At 42.3% G+C, this 14,434-nt stretch overlaps 2 protein-coding genes across 3 annotated transcripts in view; one reads left to right on the top strand and one right to left on the bottom strand.

Moving 5' to 3' along the window:
* Positions 1 to 7,029: 7,029 nt before the first annotated feature.
* On the top strand, positions 7,030 to 7,371 carry LOC133018889 (serine-rich and transmembrane domain-containing protein 1). The gene has a single exon (XM_061085211.1). The coding sequence runs from the start codon at positions 7,030 to 7,032 to the stop codon at positions 7,369 to 7,371; it is 342 nt and encodes a 113-aa protein (XP_060941194.1).
* A 1,335-nt stretch (positions 7,372 to 8,706) lies between these two features.
* The window catches only part of LOC133019225 (neurobeachin-like), a 103,810-nt gene continuing 98,082 nt past the window's right edge, over positions 8,707 to 14,434 (bottom strand). For both annotated transcript variants that reach the window (XM_061085626.1, XM_061085627.1), the window contains 8 exons: positions 13,851 to 14,043; positions 12,599 to 12,670; positions 12,148 to 12,303; positions 11,664 to 11,834; positions 11,427 to 11,528; positions 10,730 to 10,926; positions 10,430 to 10,581; positions 8,707 to 10,160 (listed from right to left, as the gene is read on the bottom strand). In XM_061085626.1, coding sequence (XP_060941609.1) covers positions 10,070 to 10,160; positions 10,430 to 10,581; positions 10,730 to 10,926; positions 11,427 to 11,528; positions 11,664 to 11,834; positions 12,148 to 12,303; positions 12,599 to 12,670; positions 13,851 to 14,043 — 1,134 coding nt within the window. In that variant the 3' untranslated portion in view covers positions 8,707 to 10,069. The remainder of the gene's footprint in view (positions 10,161 to 10,429; positions 10,582 to 10,729; positions 10,927 to 11,426; positions 11,529 to 11,663; positions 11,835 to 12,147; positions 12,304 to 12,598; positions 12,671 to 13,850; positions 14,044 to 14,434) is intronic.

Genomic DNA, 14,434 nt, shown 5'->3' with positions numbered 1-14,434 from the left:
AAGGAGACTGAAAAGGAAGAACAGCCTCAAACACCTGAACTCTACATGGACCTGACTGGTACAGAGGAGCAGACACTTTAAGTTGTTAAAGAAGAGCAGAGATGATCAGTCAGGACAAGCAAAGGAAAGTAACATAACTCCAGACTCGGGTTAAGCCCAGTCTCAATGAATGGCTCTTGAAGACCAGTCAGGTAATTTCCCTTTACCTGTGAGAGCAGCAGCTACTGCAACCTTCCATTATTCTGCTGCGGCGGTACGACAGAACGGCCTTTCATGCTTTCAAAAGGCCTCATCTGCTCAGAGGGCGAGCGTAGGAGCCGCTGAGACCAGGCATGATTCACTTCCTCTGTCAGATGGACAATGACAAGCAGAACAATGTTTGAATTGAACCTTTTACCTGAAGAAAGCTCAACTTCAACAGTTTCTGCTGATGATTCAAAGAGCCAGAGATATAATCAATTTTGTGCCAAAAATGGACAAATGAAGAATAGCCAAAAAATAACTTTAAACTCTAAGGAATGTTCTTGCTTGAAGGTGATTCTTATTAAAAGTCACAAAGTGTCAAGCTGATAAAACAGCTAAAAGCAAAAGAGCTGAAATTCAGCCAGGCTCTTGTTACAGTCGTTTGAGAACAAATGAGATTACAGATAAGCGGGAGAGAGATGAAAAAAAAAGGTGGCATGATTTGTGTTTTCTGCTCTCAGAAAAAGAAATGCTGATAAGAGAACAGAGTCTGGGCAGGAATGAGGGATGAGAAGTGAAGCTGCAGGGAGACAAGGATCAGCTGGATGGATTCAACACCTCAAGGACCAACAGTCAAAAAGACAGGTTGGATAAAAAACTCAAGACCAAGCAAAGTCACAGAGATAAACAGCCTCACAACAGAAGATCACACAAATAACAACTCAACACTCTATGAAAATCCTCACCTTGCTTCAGAGATATAAAAAGAAAAAGTTGGACGGAGATAATGTGGTCAGAGGTGAAACAGGCTCGAATCCTTCAACACGACAAAGAGCAAACACCTTTTTCAAACAAGAGAAAACAACACAACTGGATATGAGCACTAATCTTCGGATTGTGATTCAATTCACACGGCTTAGGGGGGAGAGTGGGTCTTCCACTAATCTCAAGGTTGTTGGGTCAGTTCCCTCAAGTCCACATGCTGAAGTCCATGGGAAATACACAAATCCCCAAACAAAAGAAGCCTGAGGTGAATGTCTGAATGTAAACTGTAATGTATTTTGACTGGATACCTCTGCAAAGGTGGTTATGTTTTCACATCTGTCCTTTCTTTAGTTATTAAGTACTTATAGTTTGTTTGTGAACAAGATTACACATAAACTACTGGGTGGTTTACCACAAAACTTAGTGGAAGGAAGCGGTAGGGATCAGGGGAGAACCCATTGAGGTTTAGTGAAGATTCAAATCAAGCAGCAGATCCAGGAACAGCAAGATAGGGTTGTTGTTTTTTTACATTTTCCCCGATTTCTCAGGGAATAATTTTTGGAATTGAATTCTTGAGACTGATGTGAAATTTGGTTGTTAGAGGTTCAATGATGTGGTTATATCAAATAAATACGAATGTTGGTTATGTGGTTCTCAGGCTTTATCTATTACAATCACCATGTAGGCAACAGTGCTGTTTCCTTGAATACAAAAGTATGCACATTTAAGGCTAAAGTGAAAACACATTCACTCTTTGTAGATGCAAATTGACTAAAAAATGATAAATCTATATTTTTAGATTTATCATGTGCATGCATTGAGCAAGAATAATAAGAAACCAGGACCACTTCTAAGGGTATTATCATTGTGCCTATTTTTAAAAGTAATTGCTACACATGGACAGTCAGTAGCAGTAATGACAGTTTGAAGTACAGTGTAATGACCACTTTGAGCAGAGGCAGGACAGACAGTCCGCCCACTGAGTAATCTGGAGTTTGTGTTGATAGCTGCAGGTTAGACAGTGTTATCAGTCCACTCACTGGTCACTCCACCTGCAGCGCCTCACAGCTAGAGACGTTATCTCTTCATGAGGAGTAAATTTCAGCAAGATTTCAAATAGTCGGACAATTCGCAGTCACATTTTACAAGACTGTCATGTTAAGGTAACTCATATGGGCAGCTATCGTATTTTATATACATTTTTAAAACTCAGTTTGTGCACCATGTAAATCTCCACCAAAGAACCACTAACATTAAGTGCAGATTTTTATTGAGAAACGTTGTAGATGCAAAGATCAATGTCAGGATTTTAAGAATCGATAATAGATAATTTAAATAAATGTTTATATTCTTTTATTGGATCGTTCTCCAGAGAGTGTGAATGTGGTCGTGTTGCTTGGCATGAAACTCAGAAAGCAGAAGATGAATGACCTTTAAAGACACAAGAATAAAATATTCGGTCACAAAAGTCAAGCCATTTATATAATTTTCCTCAATAAATATGCATCATTATCTCAATTTGCTCGTGGTGTTCTCTCTAATACCCTGGCAGGTAGTCCTAGAGAAAATAACTGGTGTTCATTATACGTAGGCGAGTGTGTACGTGCGTGTGTGTGTATCTGACCTCTACAGCCTCAGCAGGACGGCGTGGCCTGGCCTCTCAAAGGAGATTAGCTTGAAAAATAACTGAATGCACCACGTTGCCTGGATACAAAAAGCATCATTAAGCACAATTATCAGCCACTTCTGTGCACAATGAACGAGCCTCATCACAGATTTCAAAACAACAAATCATTACCGTCAGCAACCTGCACGCAGCAGAAAAAGATGAGGGAGAGACAAGAGGAGGCCGGTGGGTGTAAGACGGGGGGGACGGAGGAGCGGAGGCAGATGGAGGTGGAGGAGTAGAGCATGTGAGGAGGTGGGGGGGCTGGGTGTCACGTTAACAGACATATTCTGACATGACTGGCACATTATGAGCTTACAAAAGTAAAATTTAGATTGATTTTCCCATTCAAATTGAAAGATAGACCTTTTTTTAATATTTGCGTTTAAACTCTCATAGAAATTGTTGTTAAAATAGCAAAATCAAGATCATTAAAACATTTCAGGGAGGAAATTTGATGAGGGGGGGGATAAGGGCGCCATTCAGTATCAATACATCCATTTGGAAAAAAGGCAGGAGAGAAAGAGACAAGGGGGCTTTTCATTGGTCTGCGAGGAGCATCATGGGAGTATTTGATAAGGAAAACCCAGTTGGGGGAAGAGAGCATGCCACCACAGAAGAAGAGTGCGACTCTTCTTCATCGCTGCTCACCGCTGTGGATCTCCCTGAAGGCTGCAAATTAAACAGAGAGCAAAGATCTTGTCTACTGCACCATCCAGACAAACAGGGAGGAGGAGGAGGAGGAGGAGGAGGAGGAGGAGGAGGAGGAGGAGGAGGAGGAGGAGGAGGAGGAGGAGGAGGAGGAGATGGAGGAGGAGGAGGAGGAGGGAAAAAGAGAATAAAAGAGAGGGAATAAATGGGGATGAAGAAAACGAGTTAGGGGACAAGAGCGGCTGGCTTAAACTTCAAAAGCCATTTTACACAATGGCAGATTAAGACAATCTTTTGGCGCAGCTCTGACTTGTGTTACAGACTCGGAATGAAACACTGGTGCAACACAAACACAACTGTTACAGGGCTGGTGCAGGTTTAAATACGTTCAATTAAAGACTTTTTAGGACCACAATAAATTCAATTTGCGATGTATGTCAGGTATGAACATATGAAGAAATATCAGAGTTTGGTTTTTGAACATAATATGAAGTATACTTGTAGAGAATAACCCTCAATATGCTCATATATCTCACAAAAGACTAAATAGGCTGCTTGTTGTTGTATCGCTCACAAATTGCTCTTAATAAATATTATCTTGAATTAATCATTAATAGGTGAAAAGTAACTTTAAAGAAAATAATATTTCCCTTTATTATGAAATATCATGTTTTACAATAACAGGTCATTCAAAACCTTTGATTCCCATTCTTTTTGCCTTTCAGTTCTTCATGTTTTGAATAATTAACTACACCGAATTACCTATTAGCTCTTCCTATTTGCTATATACCATCAAAAATACTGATTATTCTCACTCAGGTTCTGGAATTAGAAGATGCGTGTTTCCTCTTCACTTTCCAAGCGGGTGATGGAGGTTTTATTTGCACACTTCCTCATCATCGGACCATATAAGTCACGGTGAAATAAAAAATGTGTGTGTCATGTATTTCTGTTCAGATTTGACTCAGTTAAAACTCTTTACCGCTAAATGTTTTGAAGCTGCCTTACCTTGAAGCCGATGGGTCACTTCCGCTGCTGCAGCTGAGGTCACTGATGACGTGGATAACGAGCCACATAAGAAGAACCACTTGAGGACACCTGCAGGTTTCTTTGTCCCTTCACCTCCTGCAGTGTTTTACATAGTGTTTCTCCCTCTTCATACACAGTCTATGGTTTCTACCCAATCTGACTGTTCACAGGAGGAACTGCTGCAAAAACATTACTCATTTATACGTCCAATATAAAGGAAAAATAGGTTATTATCCAATGTGACGTCATCTCTGTGAGAGGACAGACACACAAACACTATGTCAGTGCCATAAAACCGAGAAATGTGCGTCGTTTAAAATGGTTTTAATGTTTTTTAAATTTTAAATTCACTCTGTATCTCCCTGTTCCTCGTACAATAAATATTCTGGTTAATCCTTGAGTTCCCGAAATGCAGTTATTAAGGATGTTTTCACGCCTGTCCATTGGTTTGTAGGTTATTTTCTTAGTAATTATTAGTATTATAGTAAGATTACACATGACATTTTACAATCAATCTAGGTGGAAGGATGCAGCCGTGGAATTTCTTTCAAGTTTTATTTTTCATTTTTACAGATTTTCATGGATCTTGGTGAAACAAATGTATTTTGAGGACTGATATTTATGAGTGAGTGAAATTTGGTGCACACTGAACCAAAGGAGACTGTTGGGACCTGGCAGAGGTACGAGCTCCACTAGGTGCCATTCTAGTTTGTTGATTGGTTTGTGCGTTTGTTTGATTGCAAGATCACATAAAAACAACTTGGAATTTTCCCAGGGAACAACTCGTGGATCTTGATAAAACAAATCAGGCACATGTTTCGTGGGACTGATATTTAGGAGTGTGTGAAATCTGCTGCAGCTTGATTGGATTTAAAAGGGGGCGTTGGGCCGTCTCTGTTTACTCGAGTCCTGTATGAACATAACGTGTGGCCAGGCACACATGTGCTTTGTGAAATGAATAACCATGAAGTGGAGATGAAGAAGCTGGCAGATAGGAGAGAAGTGTGAATGTGTGTTTGTGTGTTTGTGTGTGTGTGTGTGTGTGTGTGTGTGTGTGTGTGTGTGTGTGTGTGTGTGTGTGTGTGTGTGTGTGTGTGTGTGTCTGTGACCTCTTGCTTTCATTCATGGTTATGGTCAATTATTCGTGCCTTTGAAGTGTCTGTCTCCGCTGTCATAGATCAAGTGAAGACACGAGGCCCCTAACCTAAATAACAGAGGAGACTCTCTCTCTCTCTCCTCCTCTCTCTCTCTCCCTCTCCTCCTCTCTCTCTCTCTCTCTCTCACACACACACACACTTCTCTCGTCCTCAACACTCAGACTCATGAGCTCCTATCTGGGTTCTGCAGTCATTTGCACTGGAGCATTATTAGCAGTATTAGCGTGCGGCGGAGGAGGGGTTGGCTCTCAGCCGTCTTTGTGGAAGCTGATTATGAGGAGTTTAATTTCATCAGATAAGGAAGCTCTCTTATGAGCAGACCCAGCTCCAGGCGCCAAAGGCCTGGCGGGCAGTCGATGAGACAAGTGCTCCCCCTGCTGTCACTGCTCATACAGGACGGTCAAGTGTCGAGCCCTCAATCAAACAAACTCCACGACTTTACAAGTAAACTAGAGCCATGGAAAAATCCTTTTGGATGACCACAACTATTCCATTGGATCTTTTATAATCAGAAATTCATTTGTATGCATTAAACTCAGTGATCAATGGATAATTCTGAACCAATAACATTCAATAATCTTTATTTTTTTATGCATAAATAAATACCTTAAGGAACATTTATTGATATTATTTGATGAAGATTATTTCATACAGATTAAATCAATTACTACATAATCTAACATATTGCGTGATTTTTCTCTACAGCAAATATCTTTGGGATAGATAGATAGATAGATAGATGGATGGATAGATGGATGGATGGATGGATGGATGGATGGATGGATGGATGGATGGATGGATGGATGGATGGATGGATGGATGGATGGATGGATGGATGGATGGATGGATGGATGGATGGATAGATAGATAGATAGATAGATAGATAGATAGATAGATAGATAGATAGATAGATAGATAGATAGATAGATAGATAGATAGATAGATAGATAGATAGATAGATAGATAGATAGATAGATAGATAGATGTATTTTATTGATATAAAACTGGGAAACAAGGTACCAGCCACATAACAGAATAAACAAGATGAAGAATTATAAGGACAAAACTATTCAAAATATGGTAAATGAAAGTATAATCTCCTCTGCTTTATTTCTTAGTCATTTCATATATTTATTTTACTGCTGAATGACAGATGGGAACGTTTTTACAATTTAGGGCGAGGAAATAAAAGATTTGTGTTCAATAACAGTTCAGTATTTTTAAGTCAACCAGCTTCTTGCCAATTTTCCTGAACCTTCCATCCGGTGCTTGAAGAGGGCTTTAGAGGAAATTATTAGTATTTGCAATTATTATTTGATTTCTGAATCTTGGCCCCTTGTAGTACATCGCTGGTATTAAATCAGAATGGCAAAGTGCTCTGTGTGTCCCTCATCCTTCCTCATCCTGCCTCTCAGCCAAGGCCGTTTGAAGGTCGTAGTTAAAAGCTCCTGTGTCAGCAAGGGGCCGCCCTGCTGAAGTGAACTGGAGGGAGAAGCTAAATCCCTGGAAACATACAAAAGAAAACCTCTCCTATAAGTTCCCTGTGTTTAACAATATTATTTTGTTCTTTCAGCCAGGATGTCTGGGATGGACGTCCCACTGGTGGACCACAATGACACTGGAGTCTCTCCAATAGACGACGGGACCTTCCTGCGTTTCTCTCCGACCTCTGTCTCCACCTCGGCCGCCGCCTCGTCCCCGGGTCGTCCGGGCAACGTGTACGTCTACGTGTGGCTCTTCCTCGGCCTGCTGGTGTTCCTGCTCACGCTGCTCATCATCTCCCTCCACAGGCTGAAGAACATCATCTCCTCCTCCTCCTCGGTGCCCGACTGCAGCAGCGAAGGGGGGAGCTCCTTCACCAACATGGAGATCTGTAGCATCTCGTCCCAGAGGTCCACCATCTCCTCACTGTCCACCTGAGGGAGGGAGATATGGGGAGACGTATGGACGTGTATGTCCGTGTGCATGTGTGCTCAGACATGCAAGCATGCACACACATGAAGATCTAGCTCCTCACTCTTCTCTGTGACACAGGAACACAAACTTTACTCCATGCATGCATGGCTTTACTTTCCATCCATGCATATTCTCTCCACCTGAAGGTTCAGTGAGTCACAAGGCGTGAGCGTGACTGAGCTTTATTTCACGGACGGTGAGACAAAGCTGAAAATTGCCTTCCCTCTGCAGGAAAAAAGAGGAACTATTATCTTTCCTAATCCATTTTTTTGTAAAAGTCATTTCCTGTGCTTTCCCTGTCATATTTACGAAACCAAATTAAGTGGATCTTTGTACAGCTTGTCTCATAGTGTCAGTCGACTCCACTGCAATAATCAGCATTAAAATACCACTTTGTACAGACATGCATGATTTTGCCTCCATAAGAGATGCTGTAACTCATCTTACTTGTACCAAGCGAAAGGAAAGATATCTTGAGAAGCGTGTACATGCCACATCGGTTCATGATTCCCCAGGTTTGGTTGAGAAGATGTTGCACAAAGGAGCAGGAGACACGGGGAAGGTGAGAGAGAAATGAAGGTTGTCGAGTATTGACGGGGACTCAGCCTCCGACTGCAGCTGCAGACAGACCGGGTCAAAAGTGTCAGACACTACAAGATTAAATTCAGCTCCTGGAAGACAGGTCGACCAGCGGAACGGATTACCCTCTCCTGCCTGTCAGCTCATGTGGCATCTGATCGCAGTCTCCATAGTGACTGGAGCATGAGAGCTCCATGCAGCTGTCAGCCATGTGTGTAGTCCAGGCTTAACAGTGATGGTTTGTTCCTGCTCAAAATACATTATTTTAAAAAGAAATACTGTGAGATATTGTTTTTTTTGACAAGGTTAAAAAATACTCTTCACATTCCGATGAAATCATTGGAAGAAAGGTTCATTCATCTTTGTCACAGAAGTTTGAAAACAATCAGAAAACAGAGGTGGTTTGTTTCAGACGTCCTTAATCAGTAAAATGTGACCAATGACAAGTCAAGTCCTCAAATTCTTTGCATATTTTATTTTTCTTATCATCATTTTTTTTTTTCAACTCACACATGTCATATTTTACATCTTTGCAATAAAACATGAATACAATAGTTTTTAGGGTTTCATAGATCCAAAAATATTTAACCTTTTTTTTTGGATACGTAAGTTGAACCTGTCGATAGAGTATGTGCATGTGCGCATTTGATCAAGATGGCTTCACACATACAGTTCGTCCCACACGTCACCCCCCCCCCCCCCAGCCTCTATCAGCTACAGAATCATGATATTGCTTACAACTGTGAGGTTGTAAAACTTAATAACCACACATGAGCTCAACGTTTTAAATACAAACATCAATGCACAAATAATCCCGCAGGGGAAAAAAAATAAAAATGGACCTAAACAAAATGGCAGCCGACCAGAAAGAACCAAGCTAATAAATAATGATATGTGATTGGTGCAAAGTGCAAATACAAAACAAACTTTTACATTGATTTGATTCTCTTATTTTTTTTCTTTTTTTTAAATAATCAACAAATGTGGGTAAGTGAAGGTTTCCGTTGCGGCTTCAGTCTTATTCAGCTGATTAGGTCTCCCGCCGAGCCTGAACCGAGACTATATGTACATATTTGACAAAACAATCACCAAATATACAAAGGAAATCATGTCGGTCTCGTGGGCGTCAGCCGCGGTGGCACTGGCAAGAAAGACCGCTTCATCGTTTCTATCTCCGGCAAAACAATCACCATCCTTGACACTGTCGTCATTACCATCAGTCTTGTCAACATTATAATAATTATTACACAATATGTTACATACAGCAAGTCATTAATAAATTAAAGGTGATAAGCGCAGTTTGTGTAGTGAAAGAACAAGTGTGGACCCTGAAGGAAGCAGAGTCGTATTTACAGAAACGTCAGACTTAACCCTGCTGTGGGTAAAAAGAAAAGAATAATGAAATTAGAAAATGAAATAAACACCTGGTAAAAATCAATAAGAGAAAATAAAAATCAAACCCCCTCCACCCCCCACAGGCCATTTTTCACGGGTGAATTTAAGATCAAGCCAATAGCACCGCTTTTTGGAACAGTGGGTGGGGCTGGTTCACGTTTCTAATCTGCTCGGACACATTGAAGGAGTCTCGAATTCAGAGTCTTCCTCCGCTCAAATGAAAAGGACAGAACGAAATGTGAAAGCCAGAAGAAGAAAAGAGAGAGAAAAACTTAGGTTCATAGTCTGTGAAGCGTTAAGCGTACCTGGAGCAGCGACTGCACCGGTCCTGCGAGCGGCTCGGGTTCGATCGCCCTCTACAGCGTCTGCTTGACTTGCTCTCTCTCTCCCCATTCTGCAGCCTTGTTTAGTTTATTAGCAGGTTTTGGTGTGTATCTTCGAAGGGGAGGGGGGGGGGTGTTATGTGTCTGTGGTTACACACGTGTGTGTGTTTTCACGCGTGCACAGGAGGACGTTTTCTTTCCAGCAAGCTTCTCAACAGAATAGAGCCTAAGGTCCGGTACTTGTTCTTTCCTCTTCCTCTCGGTGCCTGTAGATTCGCCGTGTCGCAGAAACACAGAAGAAAGCATCGCCTCCTTTATTCATCTCTCGTTCTTCTCTCCTTCCCTCCTCCTCGAACCGGCCGACCTCAGTACCTGTTCTGGTGTTCGTAGTGCCAGCGGTTGAAGTCTATGTTAAACGCCACAATGCTGCCGGACGCCATGCCAGTGATTAGGGTCCTGAGAGAAGAGCAAAGAGAGAGTCACATATTTAAAACAAAACATAGACATTCTCTGTAAAGTACCACAATCAATCTGTTTATTTATTATTCGTTTCCGGGGCCTGGGACATAATCTGAGCTTTGATTCAAATAACCGCCTCCTTTCTGTAAATTCAGTATTACCCCAACAACAGCAGAGCTTTTAGAAAACACCTCCCTGAATTTGGCTTCCTTCTAACAAACTGTCTACATGTGCTTCTGTCTGACACAACACCCGGTCTGGTTCACCTCTGGTCGTGTGAGAGGTCCATGGCGCGGATGCCGGCATCACAGCCGGGGTAGATGTAAAGCTGTTTGAAGTCGCACGCCTGCCACACTTCCACAACTCCGTTATCACCTCCTGTGACCAGGTTCTGTCCGTCGCTGCTCAGCAGGATGGCCTGGAGCGAGACCGAGAGGAGAGAGAAGTTAAAAGAGGCTCACAGGCTCCAGAAACTACCATAAACAGAATAATATTATCCATACACGCTGCATTATTCTGATATTACATCATGTTGACGTAAACCGAATCAACTCCGACAGCCTCACCCGTGTGGAGTCGTTGACCTCCATTTGTGCCAGCAGTTTTCCGTTTATGCTGAAATTGCAGAAGCGGCCTCTCTCGTAGTTGATGATGCAGTGGCCTTCGCTGGACACTGAGATGAGGCGAGGCCGCTGACACAGCTCGGGACCCTCCAGGGCCCTCAGCAGGTCCCCTGTGATGGTGTGGACCAGGCACGGACCCTCTGAGGACGCAGCAAGACCAGAGCAACTTTAAAATGACATATCTTTGGTGATGGTTAATTGCGTTTACAATCTATTCAGAAAACAGACTCTGGGGAAAGCGTAGAGAATCTTGATTTTCTATTTAATGTAGTCGACCATAAATGTCTTGAGCAAAGGGCTTTCAAGTCTTGGCAGAGCAGAATAAGAGATATTCATTGATTTATTGAAGTTTAAACTTCAGTTTGTATCATTGTAAATAACCTATAAAGTGCCTATATTATTATGCTTTTGTGGTTTTTCCCTTTCCTTTAGTGTGTTTTTTGTGCATAAAAAAATTCAAAGCAATGACCTACTATAGGTATATATATATTTATATATATATATATATGCCCGATATGTTGTAGTGACCCCCAAATCAAAATCACTCACCTGTAAATGACACAAATAGGGGCCCTTTAAATCTAAATGTAAAATTGTGCTTCTCTCTTTGGCACAAACAGATTAATGAAAACTCACAAACCTTTAGCTCCACTGATGACCAACCCCAGCTCCGCACAGACAGAGACGCACACCACCTCGTGGTCGTGTCCCGTCAGCACCGCCCTGGGAGCAGGATAGTCACCTGAAGGAGAAAACACACATCACCACAAAACTCGGGTTAGAAGAGCCTCTCTCCTTTAAAGCTGTTTATTTAAGTAATCTCTTCGCAGGAACATATTCAAGCAAACTGGAACTTTCACACCACGCTGCCACTCACTGTTATTGGGGTTGTCGCCTATTATGTGGTGTCGTCCACTCCAGTACCACAGAAGAAGAGTGGCGTCTCTGGAGCCGGACACGATGTAGCAGTCTCCTCCGATGTAGGACTCTGACCGCGCCAGGCACGTCACCACATCCCAGTGGCCAAAAACGATCTGGGTCAGTTTTCCTGTGGAGAGGAAGGAGGAGGACGGTGAGTCTGTGTGTGAACGCATTCTTTATAAATCCATGTTTTTTTATTCTCTGGGATATAAATGCACTTCAAGATGAGGGTTAGTGAACAGGGGGTCACTGGTTTAAATCTCTGGACTAATAAACACAGCAATGGATATTCTAAGACCTCTCCAAATCTCCTGTGGTTTATCAAATTGAAATAAAAATACAAATGCAAATAAAAGTCTGCATGATCCACATCTAAAGTTAATCTCTGACAGAATCTGAAATCAAGACTGCTACTCAACAATAACAAAACAAAAACGTACCAGTTTCAGTGGAGTAAACCCGGAAGCTCTTGTCCCAGAAGCCGCACACCAGGATGTAGCGGTTGTCGGCGGTAACCACAAAACAGTGTGTGTTGATTTGGATGCTCTGGTCGACCAGGTCAGTGATCTGACGCTTGTTCACGCCTGAGTTGTTTGCTGCGGGGGGGGGGAACGGAGACGCTAATGAGGGCAAATGGAGGCAATAATGTCCTGGAACGTTTGCAGGTAGTTCAATACTCAGAGGTCAGCGTTTGAGATGAATTATGTAATATATTGATTTCAGTCCCGCTGGTGACCTGCCTGCCCTCATTATCTCCTCACAGCTAAATGTGTCCTTGATAATATCCTGACTGGAAGCTGGTAATGCTGCAGATATTATCCTTTATCATCCAGCAGCTTTTAGTTTAGGAGATAAAAACATAACACCAGTAAAGTCTGCATGTGCACTGACCTATGAGAGGGTCCATCTCGATGGGGAGATGATGAGCCTGTTCCAGGGAATAACCTGGAGCTCCTCGAAGGCCTGAGGGACAGAAACATGACATAAATACTCACATGTACATCAGTGTACCACAATATAATAGTACCAATAATTTTCAAACTAGGGAGGATAAGAAATTTACATTTTCCATTCAATATTGTGGAGTAACTTTGTGGAATGACAACATTTACTTATTGGATTCCTCTGATTCATCTGTATTTATAAAGAATGTTCTTCCCTTTATCTATTTTCAAACCAATTTTCCCTTTAACACTAATACATAACTCTAATTTTCTCTGTTTTGTGTTTTGTTATATTTGGGTGTGGTATATATTTTAACATTTCATACATGTAATTTATATTTATGTTGTTTCAACTAAACTAAACTAAACTAAACTAAACTAAACTAAACTAAACTAAACTAAACTACATCCTCTCACACATACAAGTGTTCTCTGATGAAAGATCCAAAGCGGAAAAATATAAGTCCTTAATGTGGCAATCAACAAGAAAACTCATTTAAACTGCGTCATGACCCTTAATAATCACTTTGGCATAGTTAATTGCACCTAGCCTGCTGCGCTAATGAGTCAATTAACTGGGTTAATTGCAACTTTAATTAAAAATATTTCCATGTCAACATACAGGATGTGGATTAAATCAGACTAACAACTAATAAAACACAATCAAATATAAAAACAACTATGGGCTCAATGACTAACAGTGACATGTCACTCATATAATCACAGGCTTCCATGATTGTATGTCTGATACAAGTCCCACAGTTTGTCCCTTTAATTTGCATTTTTCCAACAAATCATCTAATAAAACATTACAATTCTAGAAAGAGAATTGAAAACAAAGGAACCAGCAGGTCTTAGAAAAATGACTTTAGAAGCCAACTGGTTATTATAATGTCTGAGGTTGTTTGAGTTATCGATTGGTCGAAACGCTCGCTCCACCGTCATTATAAACTCTGTAGGTTTCTGTATTATCGTACATCAATATCTCACATTATCTCTTCAATAGATTTAAACACTGGTGCAAATTAAAACCATGTAATAACAAAGCTGTATATTGATCAGATAATTCCATATCCTGCTACCGGGTACAGGTTTGATCCTGGGATTTTAGTTGCTGAAATTAATTTGAATTTGAATGCATCGTGTATCCTTTGTATTTCCATGACAACAACATCCTCCCTCCCAACACGAGCACTCACCGACTGTGTTGTGCCAGCGGTTGACTGCGAACAGCCGGCTGCACGTGACGGTGACCGCCGCCGGGATGCTGAGGTGGGGGAGCGTGTTGGCGGCCACGTGCGTGACGGGCGAGTTGGACGGGAACTTGAGCACCATGATGACGTCCTGCTGCATCTGATCCTTAAACATCAGAGGGCTCTGGGGAAGGAAACACTGGTGAGACAGACAGAGAGAAAGAGAGAGGGACAGAGAGGAGGAGGGCAGAGAAGAGGGAGAGGGGAGGGAAGGTCGGGGGGGAGAGGAGGGGTCGGGGGGGAATGGCGACGGAGGTAGAGGGAGAGACAGAACGGATGGGACAGAGGGAGGGGAAGGGAGAAGGTAGATTAGTGGGAGCGCAGGGTCAGAGCAGGTTCACACACTGAGGGGGGGGGCGCTCCGGGCCCACGAGGGGAGATGGAGGCTCAGGTCGGTCTGGGGTCAGGACGGACAGGTTGGGGTCGACATGGACGAGTCTCTGATGTGGAGACACGGAGGCCTTGGGGGGGGGGGGGGGGGGACGGACAGGCCGACACCGGGTTGGGACTCGCTTTGACAAAACACCATT

This window comes from Limanda limanda, chromosome 14, assembly GCF_963576545.1.
Source record: "Limanda limanda chromosome 14, fLimLim1.1, whole genome shotgun sequence".
NCBI lineage: Eukaryota > Metazoa > Chordata > Actinopteri > Pleuronectiformes > Pleuronectidae > Limanda > Limanda limanda.
This window is presented reverse-complemented; position numbering and strand designations above follow the sequence as displayed.

Bases quoted from the DNA above. Each gene is read 5' to 3' on its own strand.
- LOC133018889 (XM_061085211.1), top strand. From the start codon at position 7,030: ATGTCTGGGATGGACGTCCCACTGGTGGACCACAATGACACTGGAGTC.